General features: G+C 37.5%; 1 protein-coding gene across 1 annotated transcript in view; it reads right to left on the bottom strand.

Moving 5' to 3' along the window:
* The window catches only part of CCHR5.PART0HXorf58 (chromosome chr5.part0 CXorf58 homolog), a 776,822-nt gene that overhangs the window by 567,490 nt on the left and 184,499 nt on the right, over positions 1–24,833 (bottom strand). The window contains exon 4 of the mRNA XM_044072297.1: positions 11,294–11,393. Within this exon, the coding sequence (XP_043928232.1) occupies positions 11,294–11,393 (100 nt within the window). The remainder of the gene's footprint in view (positions 1–11,293; positions 11,394–24,833) is intronic.

Here is a 24,833-nt window from a genome sequence, read left to right as displayed (position 1 = left end):
GACAAACTATTTCACTACAACTTTTACTTTATTAATTTCATACGCTGAAACAAATACTTTTATTTTCTCACTTACCTTTGTTCATTATGCCCCATAAAATTTCATGTTGTATCCTGTCAAACACTTCAGTTTTCCTGTTTGTTATATTGTTTACAATTTTTCTTATTATCATTAAGAATGTTTGACTTCCCTTTCCTCTTTTCCTAAATATCTTTTCTAATTTTACTTTATCTATAATACCTTTTCTATTATTTTCACAGAAACCAAATTATCAGCATCCAATTTATGTCCTCCTCCCCCTTTTTTCCATATAATTGTATAGCTCCAACAAATATTTAGTTTTACCATTCAACATGTCTTCATACATAAAATATTCTATCCCATCCAGAATCCATTGCTGATTCCACATTTACTATTTTAACACATTCACCTCTTCCAATGCTATTTCTTTGTCTAGATATTCATTGTCCTGTTTTATCTTTTTAACTTCCCATTTTTGTTCTCTAGCTTATTTTATTTAAATGTATTCTATATATTCTTTTATTACATTCATTATTCCTTGTTGACTTGTTTTTTTTTTCTGTTTTCTCAGGTCACAATTAAAATCCCTCATTCATACTTACACAGGGGGATTCTTTCTTTATAATATATGCATAAAATGCAATAATTCTATAAGCCTGCTTTTATCATGTCACATCTACAACTGTTACTCTACCCAATATTATCAATGAGAAATCCAAGATTCCTGTTGAACTTTTACATAATACCTAAGCATGTTTCTTTCCCTATATTTCAAATAATCTCACATTCCCATAACTTTTCTACTTGTAACCTTTCCTTTTCTGTTAAAAATCGTGTATCTTCAAGTATAATATCCACCATCAAGTGCTACTCACCATTCTAAAACACATACACTTTTGTGTATTCTTTATACTGTTCACATTTACTGCTAAGATTCTCAGCTTTTCTTTTATTGATTTTTACTTATTTTCCCCTTTACCCATTACCTTTTTATTTTCTTTCATACCTAAACCTTCAAATTTTTGCTTCCCATCTTTTGCCCTTTTTCCAATAGAATTTTTCCTTCCCTTAGCCACTCTCCAACTAATTTCTTCTTTATCATTTGTTTCTACCATTACATAATGCTTTTTTATTTTTTACTTCTCCAACCTCTACTGATTTATTACTATCTATCGTTTTCTGCTCTTCTTGTACTCTATCTCGTTCATTCATATGCTTTTTACTCAGTTTCTTGGCACTAAGAATCTTGAGCAGGTCCCGGATCCTACTTGTTCAGGGAGAGCATCTGGAGGACTCTTTCTTGCAGCTTTTCTATTTCCAAGGTTGCTGCTTCCCTCTGGTTGGGTGGAACATTAGGTCTTCTTTTCATTCTTATAGGGGGAATTTGGAAAAATGGTATGATGTAACCTCTGAATATAACTGCAGCCAGGAATTTTTTATGGATACCCAGGCTCTTTGGTGCAGAGAAAAATGTCCCCTAACTGCCTCCGGAGGGCAACGATCAGGCCACATTTCAGGAGTACTGGTAGGGTTTATTTGAGAAGGAGTCTCAGAAAACCTGGTTCTGTGGGCCACCTCTGCTGCAGGGTTGGCTGTGGAGGGCATCTTCCATTACAGTTCCCTCCCTCTGCCTCTGGAAGAACTATCTCCTCGTGAGTCTTGGAAAGGATTATAGGATTTGTTGAACCATATTTTTCTACCGCCTCACGGATTCTGGGAAAAAGGTCTTGACAGGTCGAAAAACAAATCCCTATGGCAAACAAGGTCTTTCCTTCTTGCTCACATCTGGAGAGTATGTCTTTTACTTTAGGGCCAAATAAGGAAGAGCCAAACAGAGCACTGATGAATGAAGATTTGAAGGGCTCCACAAAGTTGCATAGGTATAATAGCTATGCATGAACCCACCAACCATGAGGTACCTTCCATTGCATAGGAAATCAGCCTTATGGATGCGTTAGTTGTAGATTGAAGGGTGGCCAGTTGTGAGGAGACTATTTTGGCCCTCCGCAGACATGGACCGAGAAAAAGATTTGAAGAGTTCTTTAGTCAAATCCTTCTGCAGTCTTGTGAAGTGTGCCAAGTAATTCAACCTCCACAGAGCAAAAGGCCACCTTAGCATAAACTCACTTACTGAATCTGTTCAAGACCATAGACTCCAGTTAGAGGGATGGACAGGACAGCTCTGCAAGCTCTTTTTCCATGGCTGCTGCCACAACCATGGCATCAACTGAGACCTCATTGATCCCATGTGTCCTGTCCTTCAGGGGAGCAAAAATGTATCTGGTTGCTAAGGGATGGGTTCCACAGTATATGGTTCCTTCCATGCCTGGCAAGAAATGAGGTCTAAAAGTTCATCAGCCAGGAGGTGTCAACCAAGAGGCAGCCAGGCCATACCTGAAAGCCTTCAGGAACACTAACTCCTCTTGGGAAGGGGTGCTGGAAGATCACCACCTTTTTGTTTTAAGAGTTCAATGTCTCCAAAGGAGATGTCTTCAGGTGGAGATCTGGGGGACCCTTCCCTTCACTGAAATCAGTGTCCTCTGTGACAGATTAAATTCCTGAGAAGAATCTAAGTGTCTCCTTTTACATCTTCTCTTCCAAGGAACCTCATCAGCAGAATGGTCTGCTGAGATATCAGAAGTGTTAGGGGTATCCTGAGGGACTGACTGGAGACTTGGACTGACTGGCTGCCTCAGTGGAATGGAAGAATGAGGCTCAGAGCAAAGACCTAAAGGAGGAGGAAGAGTGATCTGATCCAAAGGGGGTAGGGATGTCCTTTCTCTGGGTAGAGAGAAAACACTCTGCAATCTCAAAGGCAGAAAGCTTAGGTGAGACTGAAGCCAGAGGTAGCAGAGCTGACATTTCCTCCACTGCTAACCCGTGAGACCCTGTAAGGACTTCACCTGAGGATAAAGTCAGACTTGAGCTACCCATAGCCAAATCTCAGAGGAGCAGGGATGGCTCCAATATCTTTGAAATTAACTCTGGTCCCCAGGATCTGGTGCTGACTCTTTGGCTCCAAGAATCCTCTAGCTCCATAAGACTTGGAACCAAACAGTTTAGGGAAGTGAACAGAGTCGAAAAAAAAACATCTTCAGATCCAAAGACACTCCAATGGATCTCGGATCTGAGGGCTCCAAGACAGCAGGTCAGATTGGAGAAGGAGAAAAGGGGGAATAGACACAGGCACGTTCATGGATCTGATGAGAGATGAAGCTGGAATTATCCCCATCTGGATGAGAGTCATGAGGAATTTCCTCATCATCCTATCCACTTCAGCCTTGGACAAACTTCTGAAAGACCTGAGACAGGAGCTTAAAGTGGTTGTGAGAAGACTTCGACAAAAAGGGAGAGCGGAGTCAAGAAGTTATTGGATTCAGTAAAGTAAGAGGTGTCTGGATCCAAGGCAATTCTGATTTTGGAACAGAGGGATCTGAAGTGGTTGGATTCAACTTTAACACGTTTGGAGGTGCCTCTTAGGAGGGCGCTGAAGACGTCATAGGATCTGGAGATCTCTTTCTAGAGTCTTTGTCCTTGGGAGCAGAGTTGGGGTTCCCTTTGTCAGCCTAAATACAGGAAAAAGGGGAAAGGAAAAAGACACTTCAAAACAAGTTTATTTCATCTGTCTGTGAGTGCCGAGTTGAAGCTGGCACAAATGTTGCAATCTGCACCTAAATGGGCAGCGCTCAAGCAGTAGTCTCATTCCCTGTGGGTATTTTGTGCCCACAGGTGATGCACTTCTTGAAGCCAGTTGGCGTATCAGCCATCCTGGCATACCTAAAGAAAGGAAAGGCCCAAAAGAAAAACAAAATACTATAAAGCTAAGAAGATTCTAATACTTATTTTTTTAGGAAAGATTACCAACAATGGTAGGCAAGAATACTCTAAAAGGCATAGGAATAGGATAGAGAGAAGAAATGCAAAGTACCAGCAATGGTGCCAGACAGGAATACCAAGTTCTTGGTAAAAATCACAAAGGGAAACTAGCAGAAAAAAAATACTGGAAAAATGGAAGAAGGTAAGAGAAACCCCCCCCAGTAAATAGTCTATTTAAGGAGAAGATTTTTAAGGAACTCACTGTTTAAACTTAGAAAAAAAACACCACTAGCTCGTGAATGAGAGGATCCATATCTGTAGCGATATGGCAGCAAATGAGATGTGTGGTATGTTGGGTTGGCGGGCATTATGGGTAAAGGGAAAAGCTTCAGAGTTTAGATCCAAGGATCTGGAAGAAGTGTCAGAGTTGGATCCAAGACCCAACAGTTGAGGAATGAATGAAAATGACAACGGCAGATCAACTTGCATGTTAGATAAGACTGGGCTGATAAATGACTTAGACCTTTCAAAGTTAACACTCATGTTGGTAGAAAATGGCATAAAGTCCTTTACATATAAAAACATATCATGGTCTCAGAATTTTTAAGAAGTACATTAGTTGACCAATTTGGTGACCATGTTTTCTGGAAAATTTTCTCTTGGAGACTGGCTTTTTTATTATCTCACTTGAAGTCTTTAGCCATACTTTTACAGTGAAGCATTGATTTCCACCGAAGATTGCAGAGCCATAGCCATGACTTGACAAAAGGACACAAGCTGTTAGGGGCCTCAGTTGGCAGCAGCTGATGGGGTATAACTGTAGTACTAGCATTTACTTAAGAACCCTTGGGTGATACTGTTGCATCTTAAATGAATGGTCGTACTGCACTAGCACTTGTATTTAAAAGTTCAGAGTGTTAGTAACTGTAGCAAGAGGATTGCCGCAGTTGCAGTTTAGAGTAGAGTTAGGTTTTGTTTTTAAAAGTCTTTTTTTCTCCTCAACTTCAGGAAAACATTTTTTGGGAGGTGGAGAGTTGAGGGGGCACCAGTCTTGGGAAGATGCCTAGGGCACTAGATCTAGCTACATCTCTGCTCAGGTCAATATAGTTCTTAATGGTTTGTAACACCTAGTTCTGAAAAATAATTTTTGGACTACTACTTCAAAGATATCAGGCTCCAGTTTATAATAAGTAGTAACAGCACATTTTGTCTTTAAAATATTTAGCAAGTCAGCAAAATACATAGTGTTCTTAGTCATAGTAATGATCAGGCCCAAAACAGAACAAGCATTCTGAATCAAAAAGTGTGTCAGTGGCTCTAAGTCTGCCACAATCACATTTGTTTATGAACTTTGATATAGCAAAGTCTTTGCAAAACACAAATAAAATTAGTTAGCTAATGAAACAGATCATACAGGCAAGAAGATATGTCATTTGATAAGCAAGCAGAAAGCATGCATTAGCATGGCATATAAGAAGCCACACCTGTACCTATATCAGTGAACACTGGCAAAGCCTTCATTAGTGTATGCAGAGAAGGTACTGGTACGATACCACTACTCTTGCAAGTTCAGGCTGGCAGGAGAATCAACGTAAGGTGGAGTAATGCAAATGTTATTTACTGTTACAGTGATTCTTTCTGAAGATGATCCTGGAATAGTACCCTGTGTACATGTAAACAGATGGTCCACTCTTTACTCTCCTTTTTCCACATCATTTATTTTCTCAGAAGGGGCTTTGTTCTGAACAGAAGAGGCTTGGATACTGTGGGTATGGACTCAGAAATAGGAATATTAACAAAGGCTCTATCTTATATCCCATCTTCAGGGTTCCCTTTAAAATCTGATCATTTAAGATGTTTGTCCAGTTATCTAACTATTTTTAAATTCTGCCACCCAACAGCAAGAGTTTTGGAGGGAGAGGTAAATGAGAAGGTGGGGGTGGGGTCTTTGCTGCAAAATATCAGATAGTTTGAAAGACTAATTCAGAAGTGATGCATTTGTTTGACGAAGAGGAGAGGTGCCCTGAAGGAACTTTTGACATCTTAACTTGGCACCCCTTTACTAAATGCAGATGCACAACTCTTGCTATAAGATTGCATTCTATATAACTGTAAATGATGCATGTTGATTAAAAAATTTCCTTCTGATATTTAGAAAAATTCTCCACGGTTTTTCCCTTGGTTTCTAACTCATGAATAAGACAGATGCTTAAGCCAAAAAGTAAATCAGCAGATACTGGCAAACCTCTAGCCTTGGAAACCATATTGCCTGAATAAGGTTGCCTTTAAGCTAGTTATGCTTTCTTATCACCACATTAGTAAAAGCATACAAACAAAAATTAAACAGCAAGGTAATAGATGAGAAGAGACATAACAGCTGCACTATTTTAGAATGATTGCCTTGTTAAATCAGCATACCAAAGTTAGATTTACCGACCACTAAAATGAGTTGAGCAAGAACATAACTGACAGTTAACCATACATATAAATGTATGTGAGGTTCTAACTGCCACACACTGTCTTATTATAGGTATAGTAACTTTTAAATCCTTATCAGAAATTAAGGGAAAGGTCTAGAAATAGTTTTTACTATAGCTACTTTGAAATGATCAGAGGACAGCACTCAAAACAGAGTTTAAAATCCTGAGACAAATTACAAAATCATTCTGAATATTTAAACACACTATGCATACCATTCGGTTTCTTAAGTACTGAGTACTGTCTCATGAAATGCTTGCAGATTCTTGAAAAGGGGTGGATATGGTAAAACTTAGGGACTGCAAGATGGCACAAATCATCATCTTATAAAAACCTCTGAATCTTCCTAGTGAATTTCATCTCAGTATGCTTAAATATACAAGTTCTATGGGAAAAAAGGATAAAGCCCTTACTACCAAGACGACCTGGGATCATCTAGTAACCTGGATGCTGGAGAATCAAGATGGAACTGACTGACCAATGCTAATTCATCCATCATGAGTGAAAGTAGGAAGTTCATGCTGCATCACTGGCACCAGGCAGAAGCAAGTGCTGCAGCATGCAGCAGAAAGGTTTCATACATGTGTGCTCATCAAGCAGTGCATTAGTACAAAGTAGCTTTAATTTTATTCATGTATGCAAGTGTATTTCAGTCACTGGATAAGCATTGTGTGAAACACACATCAGGCTGTTACATGGATAATGTTAGGGTTGCCACCTTTTCAAATGCCCAAAGTGAGACATTTTTAGTACAAACGTCAAGATTTTGCAGGCTGAAACATACCCATGGCCAGTACAAAGGACAGAACTTCACTTTTTTGCCTAAATAAAAGCTTATTCTTGTAGCATTTTAGTTGCTTATTCTGTTTCTTATAACATTTTGGGGTTTCAGATACAGAGCAATTGTTTTATGCAACTATTACATAAAATATAGGAAATAATTTTGTCCTAAAAATCTCAGGACATTTGCCATTTTTACAATTTTTTTTGCAGGGCACAACTGCCCAAAGAGGGACTGTCCCTCACAAAGTGAGACAGGTGGTAACCCTAGATAATGTGGAACTTTATGTCAATTTGAATGACTGCCTCCCATGACTGGCTGTCATCCATATGGAATAAATGGGCTAGTCATGTAACAGGAGGGTGGACGATCAACATGCAATGTGGAGAAAAAGCACCAAGAATAAATGGTCAGATAGACTGGAGGAAGCCACCAAATTTAAGACCAATAGAAAGGCATCTTCCTCATACCCTTCAAAGTCTTTAGAGTTATTACAAGTCACATTTCAACAATTTTCTGGATTAAAATTGTGGGGGATTTTTCTGATAACAGAGTGTTAAAACGAGACAATAATTTTGGGTTAGGGTTTATTTTAAAATACATATTTACAAACTTTGATCATCCATGTCAGAAAATGAAGGTTATATATGTAGATACAGCATTAAATCATTGTTTTTCTCATTATGCAAATGTTAAGGCAATTCAAACTTGTTACCTCAGATTAACTCATTAGAATGTTGCTCTTATTTAACTTAGTCTTTTGAAAACCTGATCTCGTGCCTATGTACATTTAAGGTGGTTGCCACACTGGAGAATCTTTAAGGAAGACAAGACTACTGACAAAAAATAATCTCTACATTCTATCATAGTAAAACATACAACAATACACAGAAATCTACCAGTTACATGCCATATTCCACATTTTAAACTATTTATTATTTTCTTTATTAATATTTGTTTACTAGGATAACCCAACTGGGTTACCAAAGCAGCCCCCTTTCAGTGGAGGCTCAGGCAGAAAAGTTCCATATATCAATATGAAACCAGATAAAGTACACGAGAGAAAAAAGTTGCAATAATATTCTTACTAGGATAACATCATGATACAAAGTAAGCTTATGAGCAAATAGTAGCAAGGGAGAGTTAATGTTATAGATTTACAATAAACTGCACTAAGTAGTTACAATTACATATGCAAAATAGATTCAGGATAGATCATTTTTTAAAAAAATCATTCATAAACAGTTTCATAGCTGTATCAAAGCCCAATAGGTATAGTTGCAATGTAGTATAGATAAATAGGGGTAGTAGTAGAGAAGTTTTCAGGTAATAACCACATAGACTGGAGTTTAGATTAGGTAAGGAGAGAAGAGTCCATTTCTAGAGCAGTTAAAGTAAGTGGATTCAAGAAAAGAGAATGGAGGGAAAGTAGAATGGAAAATATTAGGGAAAGAACAAACAGCAAGATAGTAGAGGTAGAGTGAATGGAAAAGGTGGTGCAAAATAAAGTAGGCAGGAGGCATTTGTGTGTGTACCATCAGTAAGAGCTGAAAATAGGGAAAAAGGAGAAACAGAGTAGAAGACTGTCTCAAATGAATAAAAGTATGACAAAATGATTTAAGGCAAATATATACAAACTGGCATTGACCTGAACATAAGCATGTAGTCCTGTATAAGTGGATGAAAAAGTACAAAATGTATTCCTACATTTTAAAGTGGCTCCTGTCCTTTGAATACTGTGAAAACGGTCAGCTTTCAAAAAAGTGGTAAAATCATTTTAAACTCCTTTTAGGCTACAGATCTACCAGAAGATCTTTTTTATTGCCAAGAACAGTCTATTTAAAATACTGAAGTATGTCAGAAAGTAAGTCTGACTTCAGTCTGTGCATACAGCCCTGCTAAGATAAGACAGCTGCTACCCATAAAAGCTCTGCTATGAACTAGAAGACAGATTTATTTTCAAAATATTCCAGTGTGTAAGTAGTATTCATCTACTGAGAGAGAAAAATACCATAAAAATATCCAGAAAGATTTGCTTGACATGATCTCTGTGAAGGACTCTATCATCTTCAGTCAGCTGTAGAATTGAATTATGCTTCCTGAAGACTGCTCGGCTAGCAATCCATACCTCTCAAGTGTACCTCATTATGAGGAATGTACCTCATTTGGGGTTTTAAAAAGTTCATGTTCCTCAAAGTTCCACATTCAGTTAGGGATTTTTTTTTAAGTGGAATCCATGGTTAGTAGAAATTAATCACATTAATTCATTAAAGGGTCTTCTTTATAAGTAAAAATATATATTTTAACCATCCTATGACCTTCCTAGATGAAGTTGTTAGTAAGCCATTAGTATGTGTTCCACATTTTGCCCATTTGTTCCACATTATGAAGGCGAGTGTTCCTTATTTTGGAGATGGAAGGTTGAGAGCTATTGTAGTTATCAGGAAGTCAACCTACTTAAAAAAAAAAAAAAAAAAAAAATGCTAGCTCAAACCAACCACTTAAAATGAGTTACAAATTCACATTGCTCAAGAATGGATGAGACATTATATACCCAAATATTTTAGATTATCATTTAAAATGTGGTGTCTGTATTTGGAGGTAGCATGTTCTTGCTCTGAATTCACTAAAATAACTTCTTTACTAATTTGCAGATTATGCTGCTAAATTACTTATGCATATTTGTTTGGATAATACATCTGTTTGCTATTTTTTTTTTCCTTTTTTCATACAGGGTTACATAAAAGGTGATTAAAATGATTTACTGTGGGTTCTAGAAATACACTAAACTATTACAAGATAAATCACGTATTAGCTTACAGTCAACTGATAGTAACCAAACACTCTCCTTAAACATTCAACTTCTTACTTGAAAGACAAGACAATTTTTATACATAACTGCTGCCTGTACAATCTACTAAGTTGCATGTGTGCTTTCTCTTTAGTAACTTCCACCTCTGTAAAATCTTAGAATGCATATGTATACATGTAACTACTGTTTCTGTCTAAATGTAAATAGAAATTTAACTGCTCTGTGTTTGACTGGAACTTAGTATAATGAAATGTAAGCAAATGGAGCTTTTCTCCCTGGGCCTCTGTTGAAAATGGGAATTACCCAGTCGGACTTTCTCAGTCAACCAAGACAAACAAATAAACCAACTTAACACAGATCATGATTACCCTATCACACTAGCTTGAGCTGGAATTGTCTGTATCTTGCTTATATATATATATATATATATATATATATATATATATACATATACACACACACACACACACACAATATATATATATATATAAATCCATAAAACCCAAACACACTTTAACGAAAGCGCTTTTATTAAAAAAGCGCTTTTGTTAAAGCATGTGAAAAAAAAAACGCAACATTTACATTTTAGCAAGGGGGTTTTGCCCCCCTGCACGCCCCATGTGGGGGGCTGTGCCCCTCAAACCCCCCCACTTCAATATTCTCCCTCAGAGACCACACTACAGTGGAGAAAAGGGAAATCTCCCTTACCAGCACCGTAGTACAGTCTCGGCAACAGTCAAACTTATGCGAAAGTGCTTCTTCGGTGAAGAGCACTTTCACGTAAATATGTCCGGCCGTTTGGATTTTGGTCGTTTGCTCAATCAGGTGTTTGCATTACAAGACTGTGTTCATAAGTTGCTATTCCTGAACTCTTGTGACTGAGCTTCTGTGATGTGAGTGCAGGTGAATAGAATACAGTTTTATTGCCTCTCCCTCACACTGATGTTCTCCTGATAAAATCACCAGTGTTGAAATATTTAACTTCTCTTCAATATTCTTGATATATTTTCTTCCAAAACAGGTGTGTATGCTTAACTCTTAAATGTATAAAAATTATAAGTGAACACCATGGAGTACAAAGGCACAGCTGCACAATCATTCATTGTCATAGGACCCTAAATAAAAGGGAAACCTGCAAAGGCTTCTTTGACTGCCTGCAAACTGAACATGAAAGATAGGCAAAGGTATACTGTATATTGTACAAATCATTATAAGTTGCAGACTATATTCCCTTAGATACCATCTGAGGCTATCAAATTCAAAATCTACAGATTTGGAGAGGAGAAGAGGAACCTGCATCAGACAGCGTTAAATAAACATTTGACATCACTAAGAAATTCAGCAGCTCTGCTCAGAAATATTATGCCTTTGTGACTGATACTTACTGCTGCACGGACAGTATGCTTTAAGAGGCAGAAAAGCCTTTTGTCTCGGTAAGACTGCCAAGACCTTTGGATAACACTTGCAGCAAAATCTTCCTTAAACCTAAAGAATGTGCATAAACAAAGTAATTAGTTTACAGTAGACAGAATAATGATAACTCAATAAAATTAAGCTGTCTTTATGACAATAAATTATTTTGTCCATTATAGCTCTCCTTACATTTATGCTCAAGTCAACAAATGATTTTGACAAAATCTTCTAAGTAATAGCTGTTGGCTTTTGCGCTACTTATCTGAATATACTATAAATCTTCTTTGCTACATTTATTACATTATAGTATTTGCCTGTTTTTTTTTTTTTTTTTAACCAAAATACAACCCTGCTTCTAATAAATAAAAATACTAATTTACATCAACTCATTATATTCTCTACCTCCTATTCGGTAGACTTACACTGGTTTTGGACTACTATTTTTTTCAAGAATTTCTTAAATTATAATGTAAAATGTCTCATCACTTAGCAAGTTTTTGTTTTACCACTGTCCTATTGCTTACTGCATTTATACTATGTTGGATCATTACTGTTCACATTTAAGTTCTATGTAACATGCACGGTCATCCCCTAATGAATCAAGAAATGGCTGAAAAGGTTTCTGTAGCAGCCCACTTTCCCAGTTAACTAATAAATATAAATTCATTTAACTTCTAACAGCATCCCCTGTGAAATGAAGCTCATAAAAATCAACTACCGTCACTGAGACAACCAGTCTTTCTCCCTCTTGCCACTTAGTTGAAGTTAGAACACAGTAATGCAGCTGAACTCACTTATGAATCTGGACATATTTTTCTGATTCAGTACAAAAAACAATCACACCACAAAACATATCCACAATCCAAGTACTGAGAAGCCACCAATACATGCAACAAATCACAATCGATGTTATCCACTTATTAGTGCTTTCATCTTAAATTTAACAGGAACTTTTGACAACAGTGAAGGTGAAAGTCAGCAAACCTCTTACAGCAGCTTTTCAAACAGTTCCTTTCAGGGACTTTTCTGTGCAGCAACACATCAGTTAATTGTTGAGAACATCCTACTCAAATAAAAAAAGTGGGCAGTTTTCCACATTCCTACTTTTTTCATTTCTTTAAAAAAATCATCTTTAGCTACAACAAATAAAAGAGAAAATATAAAATAGGCAAGGAAAAAATGACCGGATTGCTAGCCAGCTATGCATCAAATATGTTCCATGCACAAGAATAAGGTTTGTGCAGGCCATCTGCATAAAAATAAACCAAAACAGGAATCAAGATTGTGACAGAAATTAAAACCTACTTTATAGTCATAAACTAAAAACTCAAAAATGTGAAAGACATCCAAAAAATGTAAAGAATTGCCTGATGAAAGTGAAAGTCACAAACACCACAAATAGAAAATTAAGCAATTTACATACAGGCAGAAAGTGAATGCCATAAAGCAAACACAATCCCTATATACATATACAAACACACACACACCAGAAACACACTGCCATACACTGTTTGACCAAACAGGTACATTTGAAGATATAGTACCAAAAGTAAAACATTGCATGAATATAGCTGCATAACAAAACAGAAAAAATTAAAATTATCATACTAATCAAATTAAATAAATGCAACAAGCATATCAGCACCTAAACCAACTTAAGAAAAAATATGGAATATGAAATTTTGTTTCCTGGGATTAGCTATCAAAATGACTACACCATGAATATTTTTTAGAATGTGACATTCATATAATCTAAACCAACATATGGAGGAGCATTACTTCTTGCATGTATGTTTCTTTCAGTGCTGGGAGTAGCCAGCAGAATCATTTACTGTTTTGAATATTATTGAGGCAGTTACCTGAAAGACAGTATGCATAGTTGCAAAACACTGGGTCATTGATCTATACGACTTTTCATCTCAACTCATTCATCTCCCAGAACTCAGCTGATGTGTTACAAAGTAGACTGTGCAACAGTACAAAGTAGTTTTATAGCAAGGCTCCTTAAATTACTACCTGAAAAACTTATGCCAAAATTCTACACAGTTAAAAAATAATAAACTCTACCTAGCAATCAGTTAGTTAAAATGGGTGGAAGACCTATTATTGTGTTTTATGGTTGTACATATATATTTCATGTGCTGTTTTTTTTAAGAGAAGACTATAGTAATTAATGAATAACAGCACATTTCACTGGATAGACGAGCATAAAAAAAGTGTTCAAGGCAAATGGTTTTAGACTCTGATGAAGTCCACGGGGTTAGTGGATAAAAGCGCTTAATCTAATATTTTTTTTTTTTATTTTTAAGTTGTTTATGGTTTCTGATGGGTTTTCATTGTCCTATGTAGATCTAGTGCAGTGTTAGAAACCAGTGGAGTGAGAAACATCTGTTCAGTTGCCATATGAGGATACTTTGGACCCTTCCATAGAAAACCAGTACAATCATTCAGTTGGAGTTGCACAACAAGGGAAGGAACAGGAACCTGTGACAACTCTGATGCAGTCAATGTTGTGGAATGACAGGCCAGTGAGTTCCCATATGAAAGAGCAACAGATAACACAGGATGAAACTGAAGAGAATGTGGCACAGGAAGTTGCTTTAGAACTTTCTATACACTGCCCACAGGAAACGGAGAACAAAGAATGTGTCCTCAGTTTTAGAAGAAAATTATCTAAGAGAAGAGTTGCTTGATTTAATAGAGATGGACAGACATATTAAGATCAATGAAAGAAATAGACCCAAAAAGTTAGAAGTTTGATAAAACAAATGAACACAGTAATTAGGACTGCCCATAGAGATTTGTATGACATAACAGAAAACAGGATATATTACTGTGCAGCTAAATTAATAACAGATAAAGTTTTACCACAAAAACACAGGGTGGTAAGGGAAAGTTGTTGTTTGTCTTTCGGCTTTTCCCGGTAAGGGGTCACCACAGCGAAACTCCGGTCCGCTAATGATTGGCAGTAGATTTTTACGAAACGCGAGGTGCCAGCTCGATGCCCAACCTTCAACGAAGGCACGCCCAAAGTAAGAGGAGAAATTGATTGCCATTATGGAAGTACTGAATAGAGGAAACTATTAAGACAAGAAGTGTCACTGTTAGAAGAGTATAGAAGAAGGAACAGAACAACAAAAATACTGAAAGACAGATGTGATGAAAGCAATGCACAGTATCAAGATCTATTGTGCACTATCGCAAATAAACTAAAAACATCAGCACAGGTAAAAACTTATATGCAGATAAATATAAATGAAAAGTACACAATAAGCAATTTATTTATGACCAAAAACGTTTTACAGGGAATTGGGAAACGAAACACCACAAAAAAAAAAAAAAAAAAAAAAAAAAAGAAGAAGAAATAGATATATTTTGCAGAAATATCTATGAAGATCCTGTGGAACATAAAGATGCAAAATGGACTGAAGAAGTAATAGAAAGAATAAGAAGTTCAAATGTACAGGATAGGAAATGGGATGAAGTAACAGCCAGAGAGATTGAAGTTAAAAAAAGCTCTGAACTGGAAACTCCAGTCCTAGATGCAGTACCTAACTTCTGGCTAAAAGTATTACCATCTTTATATGAAGATTTAGCCATGAGTAAGAACTATTTATATGCACACCCTGAAAAGACACCACCCTGGTTAACTGGAAAAACAGTATTCCTACTTAAGACTAAAATAAAAACACAGGGTAATGAAATAAAAAGGAGACACTGGTGCTTTGCCACCTATCTGTTGAGGAGAGAGGAATTTAAAGGAATGCATAGTGGAAATGATTCATGAGCTATTAGAGAAAGGAGAAACTTCTTCTGACAATATAGCTAGGGAGTGGGATAAAATTAAAATGGAATTTAAAAATAGGGTGGAAATAAAAGAAAGGGAGATATGGTAAAGAAGTTACAAAAATTATTTAGAGGGACTGACCAATATTAAAGTATTGCAAAATAGGGGGAATCTCACAGAACAATTACAAAATGCTAAACAGAAGATAAGGGACTATCTTGATAATATGTATGCGTTTAGAAAGATTGCGGTTAAGCAACTGTTTTTTGATAATAACTCTAGAGCACAAAAACTTATAGCACAATGACTCAGACAACAGAAAGTAGAAAGGGCTGTCACCAAGCTTAGGGAGCCTATTACAACGAAGATAATAACTATGGATCCTGTAGAAGTATTAGAAATATTTTGGAAATTCTTTGCAAGTCTATATAAAGCAGAGAAATATGGAAATCAAGAAAAGGTACAAATAGAAATGTTTATGGAAGAATTAAAATATGCCAAGGCTAGAGAGTGGGGAGGCTACATTACTAACAGTTAGGATAGGCGGAGATGAGATAAAAATGGTGATGTATTGCCAAGCTACAGGAAAGTCCCCAGGATTAGATGGTATTCATGTGGAAGTTTAGAAGCCAGGAGGGAAAAACAGATGAAGATATTAAAGGTTTTGTTTAATAGCATTTTAAGAGAAGTACCAAAATCTTGGAAGAAAGCAGTGTTAAATGTACTACCTAAGGAGGGTAAAAATCCATTAGATCCAGCTTCATAAAGGCCCATTTCAATACTAAATCGTGATTATAAAAAGTGTTTATATCTATGATGGCTAAAAGAACGGCAAAAGTGATGGCAAAAATTGATAAATATGGATTAATGTGGTTTTGTGGAGGGGAAGCAAACATTTGACAACATAAACAGAACAGTGATGATCCAGAGGGAAGCAGAATGTAAGAAAATACCACTGTTGCTGGTGGGTCTTGATGCAGAGAAAACATTTGACAGAGTAAGCTGGGATTTTATGAGCTGAGCAATGGAAGCATTTGCATTTCTGATAAAATTATAAGGTAGATTAGGATATATGAAGGATTGGAGGTGAAAATTAAAGTGGGTGGGGTCCTTTCTGATACTCTCTGCTTGAGCAGAGGAACCAGGCAGGGATGTGCTCTCTCTCCTTTGTTATTTGCATATTTAGAACTACTGGCAAGGAAAATAAGTGACTCCAAACTTCAAGGATATAATTGGTATGGTAGTCAAGAAAAGCTCTCTCAATTTGCAGATGACATTATTTTATACATGACAAAAACAGAAAGGGACACTACAGTTCTGTGGAACATACTGAGACAGTTTCAGACCTTTCTGGGATACAAAATTAATGAAGCAAAAACAAAAGCAACAGCAGTGAAGCAAAAACAAAAGCAACAGCAGTAATGTCCCCACATATGATCTGGTTCAGCAATATCCATATTTATGGGGACATGATAAAATGAAGTATTGAGGAGTATGGATTAAAAATTATACTGGTGTGGCAACTAAGGATATGTGGGAACAGGCTAAAAAGATAACTCAACAATTGAGAAAATGGAAGCTCTGTTACATGGATATTGATAGTATGATACAAGCAGTTAAAATGTTTTTAGTCCCTTTAGTCTTATACACTGGTCAGGCATACTTTTATCAATCAGAGGAGAAGTTATGGATAGCAATTAATAAAGAGCTGAAGGATTTTATCTGGCAGGGGAAGATGGCAAGAGTCAAGTGGGACAAGCTTATTCTTCCACTAGAACAGGGCAGATTGGGATTACCAGAGTTGAAGGGGTATCTCAGAGCAACACAGTTAAGGCTCCTATACATTAATTATAATTCAAATTGGAAAAAGATGATGATGAGACATGGGGAAGCTCAAGTAACAGGGTGAGACTGGTATTTCGGATGCAGACCTTTAAGGAGAATAATAATCATACATAATATTATATTCATAAAGTAACAGGCCTTCTAGGAACCAAGCCAAGACAGGAATGGAGAAAGGAGATAATGCCGATAGGGATGACTGCAATTAGGGATACAGACAATAAGCATGAGGAGGTGAGAATATATTGGAGAAAAGTGGCAAAGGAACCAAGGTACTGGGAGCAATTAACTAGAGAGGGTAAGGTAATGGAATGGGAAGATGCCAAGAACTTATTTGGACTGCAGTCTAAAGATTGCCTTCCATATCAAGAATTGATATCAGAGTGTAGGCAAAGTGAAATAAATGGGGGGGGGGGTCCTAAATGAAAGATCAGCACTGGTAGAGTTTTTAGTAGAATCTAAAACAGAAGTTGCCATTAAGAAAGGAATAATTAGTAGAGCATATAAAATATTGGATGATAACTATAAGAATCAGAGGAGGTTAGAAAGGACTGAGAAGAGATTAGATAAGCAATTCACAAAGAAACAATGGAGGGATATATGAATGTCTCCCAAATATGCAACAAAATCTAGAAGATTTTGGATCTTTGCCTGGAAGTGCTTACATAGGTATTTTTATACCCCAAGCAGACTTCAAGTAATTTTTCCTCAGATAGAAAGCAAATGTCGGAAGTATGATGGGGTAGAAAGAGGTAAGTGAAAACATTTTCTGGGAGTGGAATGAATTGGTAGACGTTAAAGATTCCCTGCAGACTGCTCTGTCAGAGCTGCTGGGTGAGCAAGTTGGAGTGACTAGGGAAATGATTTTTTCAGTTAAGATACAAACTTGGAATTGCCTAGACATAGTAAGGCCTTGCTGAGTAAGTATGATGGCTGCCAAAAAGCAATCACTAGAAAATGGAAATCAAAGTATAAACCAACTTTACTAGAAGTGAAGATGGTTTGTTTGCGTCTTTCAGCTTTTCCCGGTTAGGGGTCGCCACAGCGGAACTCCGTTCCGCTAATGATTGGCAGTAGAGTTTTACGTGCTGGCTTGCTGGGCCTAACGCACAACCTTCAATGAAGGAACACCCATTCACGCATGTTGCGACACAGAAGTCGCTCTGAGAATCGAACGGGCAACGTCTAACTGTGAGGTGACAATGCTACTGCAGCACCACCACCGCAGTCTAGAAGTGAAGATAGTAACAGAGTTAAAAACAACTGGAACTGGATCTTTAGAAAAGGGTAGGAGCAAATTACATAGGAAAAAAATGGGAACTGTGGGATCAATACATGCAGAGAAGGAACAAGGTTTTAAAGAAGGCAAGATTTGAATGAGCTATGTAAGGGTTGACTAACAATGACTGGATATGTTGAGTGATGTGCGATGTTTGCAGCTGCAGTTGTGTTGGCACGATATGGAATGTATACTGTTTGCAACTGAGATTGTGTTGCTATGGTTTATTGTCATTTATATAAATGTAACATGGCCTATGTCATACATGATAATTTAATAAAGATGTTTCTTGTTTAAAAAAATATTCTTACTTAAGAGTAAACTCGCAACCTATCCTAAAACTTTAGGCCAATAACTTGCCTTCCAACCACGTATAAACTATACAATGGAATTGATGCCAACAGAGTTTATAGTCATTTAGAAGAAAACTTAATAATGGCAATAGAACAAAAGGGTATTACAAGAAGTCATATGGAACAAAGGATCATTTGTTGTCAAAGTCAGAATGGAGAACTGTAAAAAGGGGAATAATCTAAGTATGGTATGGACAGACTACATAAAAGCATGACTGTATCCCACATTCATGGATAAGAGTGTGCTTAAAATTGTATAAGCTACATCCTACACTAATTGATTGCATTACAGCAACTACGAAACAGTGGCAAACCGCTTTGCAGTTAAACCATGATAAAGGGTAAATTATTATTCCAGGGATAAAACTTCAAAGGGGAATATTCCAGGATGACTGTCACCGCTACTCTTTTGTCCTGCCCTTAACCCGTTAAGTCGTCTACTTAACAGATTAGGTCATGGCTACAATCTGGGTCCCAGAAAACCCAGAAATTGTAAAGACTTCTCACCTTCTTTTTGTAGACGATTTAAAACAGTATAGTTCACCAGATGAGGAACTAAAAGTCCAACTGTAAGTGATCACAACTTTTTCAGATGATATTTTATTTATTTATTTTCCATGTGTTTACCGGGTTAGTCAGACTGGACACAAGGTGATCGTTTTCAGTGGAGGCCCGGGGAGAAAAGCTCTAAATACACAGTAAAAAATTACAAAAAACAAAAATAATTAGAAAAAATTATATATATATATATATATATATATATATATATATATATATATATGTATACACACACACACACACACACACACACACACACACACACACACACACACACACATATATACATATATATAAAAAAAATAGCTATTTTGTACAAAGAGCATAGAACATATAAAGAGCAAAAATCTGAGTTTTACAATTGATGCAGCATACAGTGGTTAGAATATTGAGAAACAATTAAACAAGATATTAGACAACAAATATAGAATTGCTTGAACATAAATTCAAAAAGAAGTTTCCATAGACAAACAGGGTCATAAACTAGCATAACTATAAAGGTGGCCTAAACACCTAGTTCACAGTACTATGCACTAAGTGAAACTACACATTACACCTGTGATCTAGGGATGTTGAAAGTCAGGAACAGGTGAAATTAGTCTGGTTCTGTACAGGAACATATCCAGGTTTTAAATAGATCTTTTAGTTGGAATTTGAAAGTATGTTTACTATTTAGACGTCTAATGTCAGGGGGTAGAGAGTTACAGGCCTTAGCAACTGCACAAAAATAAAGAGATTGGCCTAAGCTATGTAAGCAATTAGTAACCATCAGTAGGGTGGTACTGGAAGATCTTAGTTGATGCGCAGTATTATGGAAGGCGAGTAGACCACAGAGGGCATGTATTTTATTTGGTTGGTATAGCAGTTGATGAGTCAGGAGAAGTCGATTGTATTTTAGTAGGTTAGGGAGTTCTAACCATCCTAGTTATCTTAGGGAGAGGCAGTGATGAGAAAGAAACTTAGCATTGGTTGCAAACTTTGAGATTTTATTGTAGCAGGTAGATTAGTTTCAGAAGGTCAGATTTGTTTAGGTTATTTAGAACTGGGGAAGTGTATAGTAAGGTGGGTACGAGAGATAGTGATTCTGGCTTCCTGTGTGAGGAAGCTCTTGCAGCGGTAGAGTGAACCTATTTTTTTTATGAACTTTGGCAATTGTTAGTGCTATATGTTTGTTGAATTTTAGGTTTTGGTCAATAGTTATACCTAGTAGCTTAGCTTGGACTACTGGTGTGATAAGGGCATCACTGGAGGAAGTTATTGAGAATGGCGAGGTAGGGGTGAAAGTTTTGGATGGGTGGAAGATCATTAGTTGGGTCTTAGATGGGTTTAGTATGAGCTGGGAGGAATTTAGCCATTTTTCTATAGTAGTGAAGGCTTCCTGGGTTCTGTCTTGGAGTAATTGTAGAGAGGGGGCAAATAAGGGTGGTGTCATCAGCATACTGTACTATATTAGTTTGTTGGGTAGGAGAGCCAGAGGGACAGATAATTTTTAAACCACAGTAGAGAGGAGTTATCCAGACTGAGTTCAGAGAGCGTCGATAGTAATCTGCAGTGGGATACCATATCAAATGCCTCTGACAGGTCTAGGAAGACAACAGATACTAAGTTACAGAGATTTATTTGATGGTTGACGTGGTCAGTAAAGGATATAAGGGCAGAGGTTGTACGATGGTTTGGCCGAAATCCATGTTGGGAACTTGCTAGCAGGTTATTATTGAAGAAGATGATTCAGAAGTTGGGTGCGTACACATTTTTCTAAGATTTCTTATAGGGGAGAGAGTATAGCTACGGGGTGATAATTACAAAGTTCCGTCAAGGATCCACCTTTGTGTAGGGGGACAACATAAGAAATTTTCCAGAGATAGGCGACAGTGTGTTCAGCTATAGGTCTATTAATGAATATGGAAATAGAGTAGGAGATGGCAGAGGTGGTAATCAGCGGGGAGTTTATCAACAGCAAGAGTGATGGGTTTCAATTTGGCAAGGTGTTTACGAATTAGGTCAGTTGGAACTGGTTTGAGAAGGAACTGGGTGTTGGTCTTACTTTGACAGTTTTGTATTTTGGGGGTATTTGTAGTAGTCGTAGTGGAGAAATTGTTGAATAACTTTTGTATGGAAGAGGTGAAATACTCAAACTGGGTGACAATATTATGGTTATCACCCCTCAGTGTTATCGGGTTTGGGAAGGTGATTTTGCCTGGTTGGAGAATGTGGTTGATTGTGGACCGAATTTTTGTGGATTGTTGTAGTGAGTTTTTTGTAGCTGGATGCAATAACTTTTTTGTCATTATGTATTTGTTTATTTGCTTTGTTTCTGAGCTCTAGGAAGTATTGTCGATTTGTACTTGTTTTGTTGGTACGCCAGGTTGCCCAAGCTATGTCTCGTTGTTTGAGAAGGGATCTTGTGTCCTTTGAGACCCAGGGGGCTGGGTTGGTTTTAGTATGAATTATATGTTGTGGAGCCATAAGATTAAGGATACTGAAGAAGGTAGTATTACTACTCCACGGCTTCCTCTAATGGTAGAGTTTTAAGAGGTGACCAATTTATTTTTATTCAGGTGTTGATGAATTGGTCTGGTAGGAACATTTTGGAACTACGGATAGAAAAGTAGGATGGGGAGCTTTGTGTGCTGTCTTAGTGTGAATTTGTGTAGATGATCACTGAGGGAGTCAGGTAACGTACCAGATACATTGGGAGATGAAGGCTTGTTAGTTAGGATCCAATCTAATATGGATTCCTTTCTGGTGGATTTGTCTATACAGGTGGGGATTTGGATAAGCTCTGCAAAGTTAAATAGGTTAAAGTGGTACTTTAGGAGGGATGCCGTGATAGAGGCCCAATCAATGTTGAAGTCCCCCAGGATAAGTGTCTCCTGAGGGAGGCTGGTGGAAGTCCAATATAAAATGGACTCTAGAGAGTAGCAATATTGTCACCTGGTGGTAAGTAGACACCTATAATGTTGAGTTGTTTCTGCTGGTTTAATTTTATATTTGCAAACAGGGTTTCTGCATAGCCGAAAGTGGGGATATCTTTGCGTACTTGTTGGAGAGCAAGGTTATGCCTGTAAAGTAGGGCAATGCCCCCACCTCTTTTAGCTACTCAACCACATCTAAGGATGTTGTAGCCAGGAGGGGCTATGGTGGTTGGTATCTTTGATGTGGGGCTTGAGCCAGGTCTCGGTTAGGAGTACAATGTCAGGGTTATAGAAGGATATAGAGGCATGTAGCTCTTCAATTTTATTCATGATGCTGTGGATGGTTATACTGTGTATTAAGAGGTCTGATGGTTTTTGCTTGCAAGGGATATTAGGTCCATGCAGGTTTGTAGCAGTAGGTATAGTAGTGGAGGGGCCTGGGTTAGGGTGGATGTTGCCACTGAGTGCAAGTTGATTAGTAGCAGTGGTCAGTGTGTGTAGGTAACTGGCGATCATATGGTGTATGAGTAAACTGGGTAGTTTTTTATAATTAGTTTCTTTGTAGGTGAGCTTGGTGAGATCAAAGGGAGTGTGGTTGAAGATGGTAGGTGAAATGTATATGCGATTATGGTGGTGCGTGTTTGAATAGGTTAGCATGGGGGAATTTAGGTGATTGTGGTTAGTGATAGTGGAGTGGTAGGAAGTTAGATGGTAGCCTAGGGAGAGGAGAACTGCTAAGAAAAATAGAAGGTGCAAGCATGGCGAGAGTTGAAGGAGGTGGTGGCAGTATATGTGGAGTTAAGTTATCTGGTTTGGGAGTTATTAGATGATGAAAGGATAGTGTGATATGGCAGAGCACCACAGAACAAATTAATGAGCAGGTGGTGAAAGGAAACGTGGGAGTGGTTGGATGATGATGCGATAGTTTGGTGGGAGGTGTTAGGAAAGTCAGGTGATTGTGATTATGAATAAATTGGGGTATAGGTGGTGTGGCGCGGGTGGGATAAGGGGCAGGGTGGGGAGAGAAGTGAGCCCGAGTGATAGTGAGTGGGAACATAGCAGGCTGAATCCCACTACACAAGGTAAGGAACTCAGCAAAGAACTGAAACAGTGAACTAGAGTAGGTAAGGTACTGGTTAAAGTGCGATTATATTTAACTGTGACTGGCAACACCACTGTGAGTTTTATGGGCAGTAGCTAACAGTAAATCAGGAGGAAGATCAGGGTCAACTGTTAATTAAGGGATGCTGTTAATTTTAAGTCAGTTGCAAAGACAAAAAGGGGGAGGGTTATGGCAGGCCTTAGTGTCTGTGCACACTACTCACTCAGAACAACAAGAAAGATACTTTAATGAAAAAAACACCTACAGATTTTAATAACTAGTGCAGCTCTGTGGTGGAAGATGGTGGGGCAGGTAGTGGACCACTCCAGCTTCAGATCGCAGAGTACAGTCCCAAGGGAGAGGCAAAGCAGCAGAGTTATATTTTCAGTAAAAAATGCAGCAGATATATTTAAACACTAAAAGAGAGCAGCAATACAGACATTAGGGTGAATATAATTTGGTCTTGATAAATATGCAAAAGCAACCTTTAAGGCAGGAAAGCTGCAGCAGCAAGAAAACATCAGTTTGGGACAGGAATGATCTATAAAAGAACTTGAGCAAGAGGGAGTGTATAAATATTTGGGAAATGATGAAGGATCAAACAAATGCAAATAAAACTTAGTAAGGAATACTTAAGAAGACTAAAATTAAAACTGAAAACAGCATTGACATCTATGAGCAAAGTCCAAGCTATAAACCAATTTGCTCTTTATATCCTCACTTACAGTTTTGGAGGATTGACTGGCCCCAAAAGATGTTGGATAGGTTAGACAGGAAAACAAGGATGCTTCATGCTCATCAAGTGATTTATAAAAATCAGTGCATACCAAGATTAAATATTCCCCGTTATGACAGAGGTACGGGCCTCCTTGAAATTGAATACATGTATAGATCTGCAATCGTGGAACTACATGCATATCTGCTAACCTCACAAGATCTGAACGTAGTGAAAGTTTTGAAACACAAGGAGAATAAGTCTAAGAGGACTTCCCAGTGTGGTTTAGCATCAAGTGGGAATAGAAATTAAACCAGAAGTAGAAAAAAAAAATCAAGCAGAAACTGAATGTGCCAACCCCCCGCCCCCTCCACACACACAAAGAATATAAGGTGAAGGATCAGATCAGATGGCAAGAAATGTGGAAAATGCATAAATATAGTTGCAAGTATAGAAAACTCTTGGAACAATATCATGTTGACTAGGATCTAACACAGGAATGGTTAAAGAGAGGTGAATTTAAATGAAAAGACAAAAGGTTAATATTGGCGGCCGAAGATAGTGGACTACATATACGTTGGTTTACAAAGTCTATTGAACATGTGGGAGAAACAGACAAATGTAGGTTTTGTAAAATAGAACTGCAAACAGTCACATCTTGTTGCTGGTAGTGATATTCTAATGGCAGAAAGACTGTATACTGAAAGGCATAATAATGTGGCAGGACTGTTGCATTGGGGATTATGCAAACATTATAACATTGAGGTAGCTGAAAAACACTGGAAACATGAGGACAAAGCAACATGGAAAATGATGAAGTTTATATCACATGAGATCATCCATTACCAACAATTTAACAAATTGATGCAAGAAAAACCAGATATAGTAGTCCATAAAAAGAAGACAAAACTAGCATTGATCATTGAAATTGCTACACTCTGTGACTACAGTGTCTTATGTA

The sequence above is a fragment of the Protopterus annectens genome, chromosome 5.part0 (genome assembly GCF_019279795.1).
Source record: "Protopterus annectens isolate FY-2018-M chromosome 5.part0, PAN1.0, whole genome shotgun sequence".
Classification (NCBI taxonomy): domain Eukaryota; kingdom Metazoa; phylum Chordata; order Ceratodontiformes; family Protopteridae; genus Protopterus; species Protopterus annectens.
Note: the sequence above shows the minus strand (reverse complement) of the source record. Positions and strands in the feature narration are given on the sequence as shown.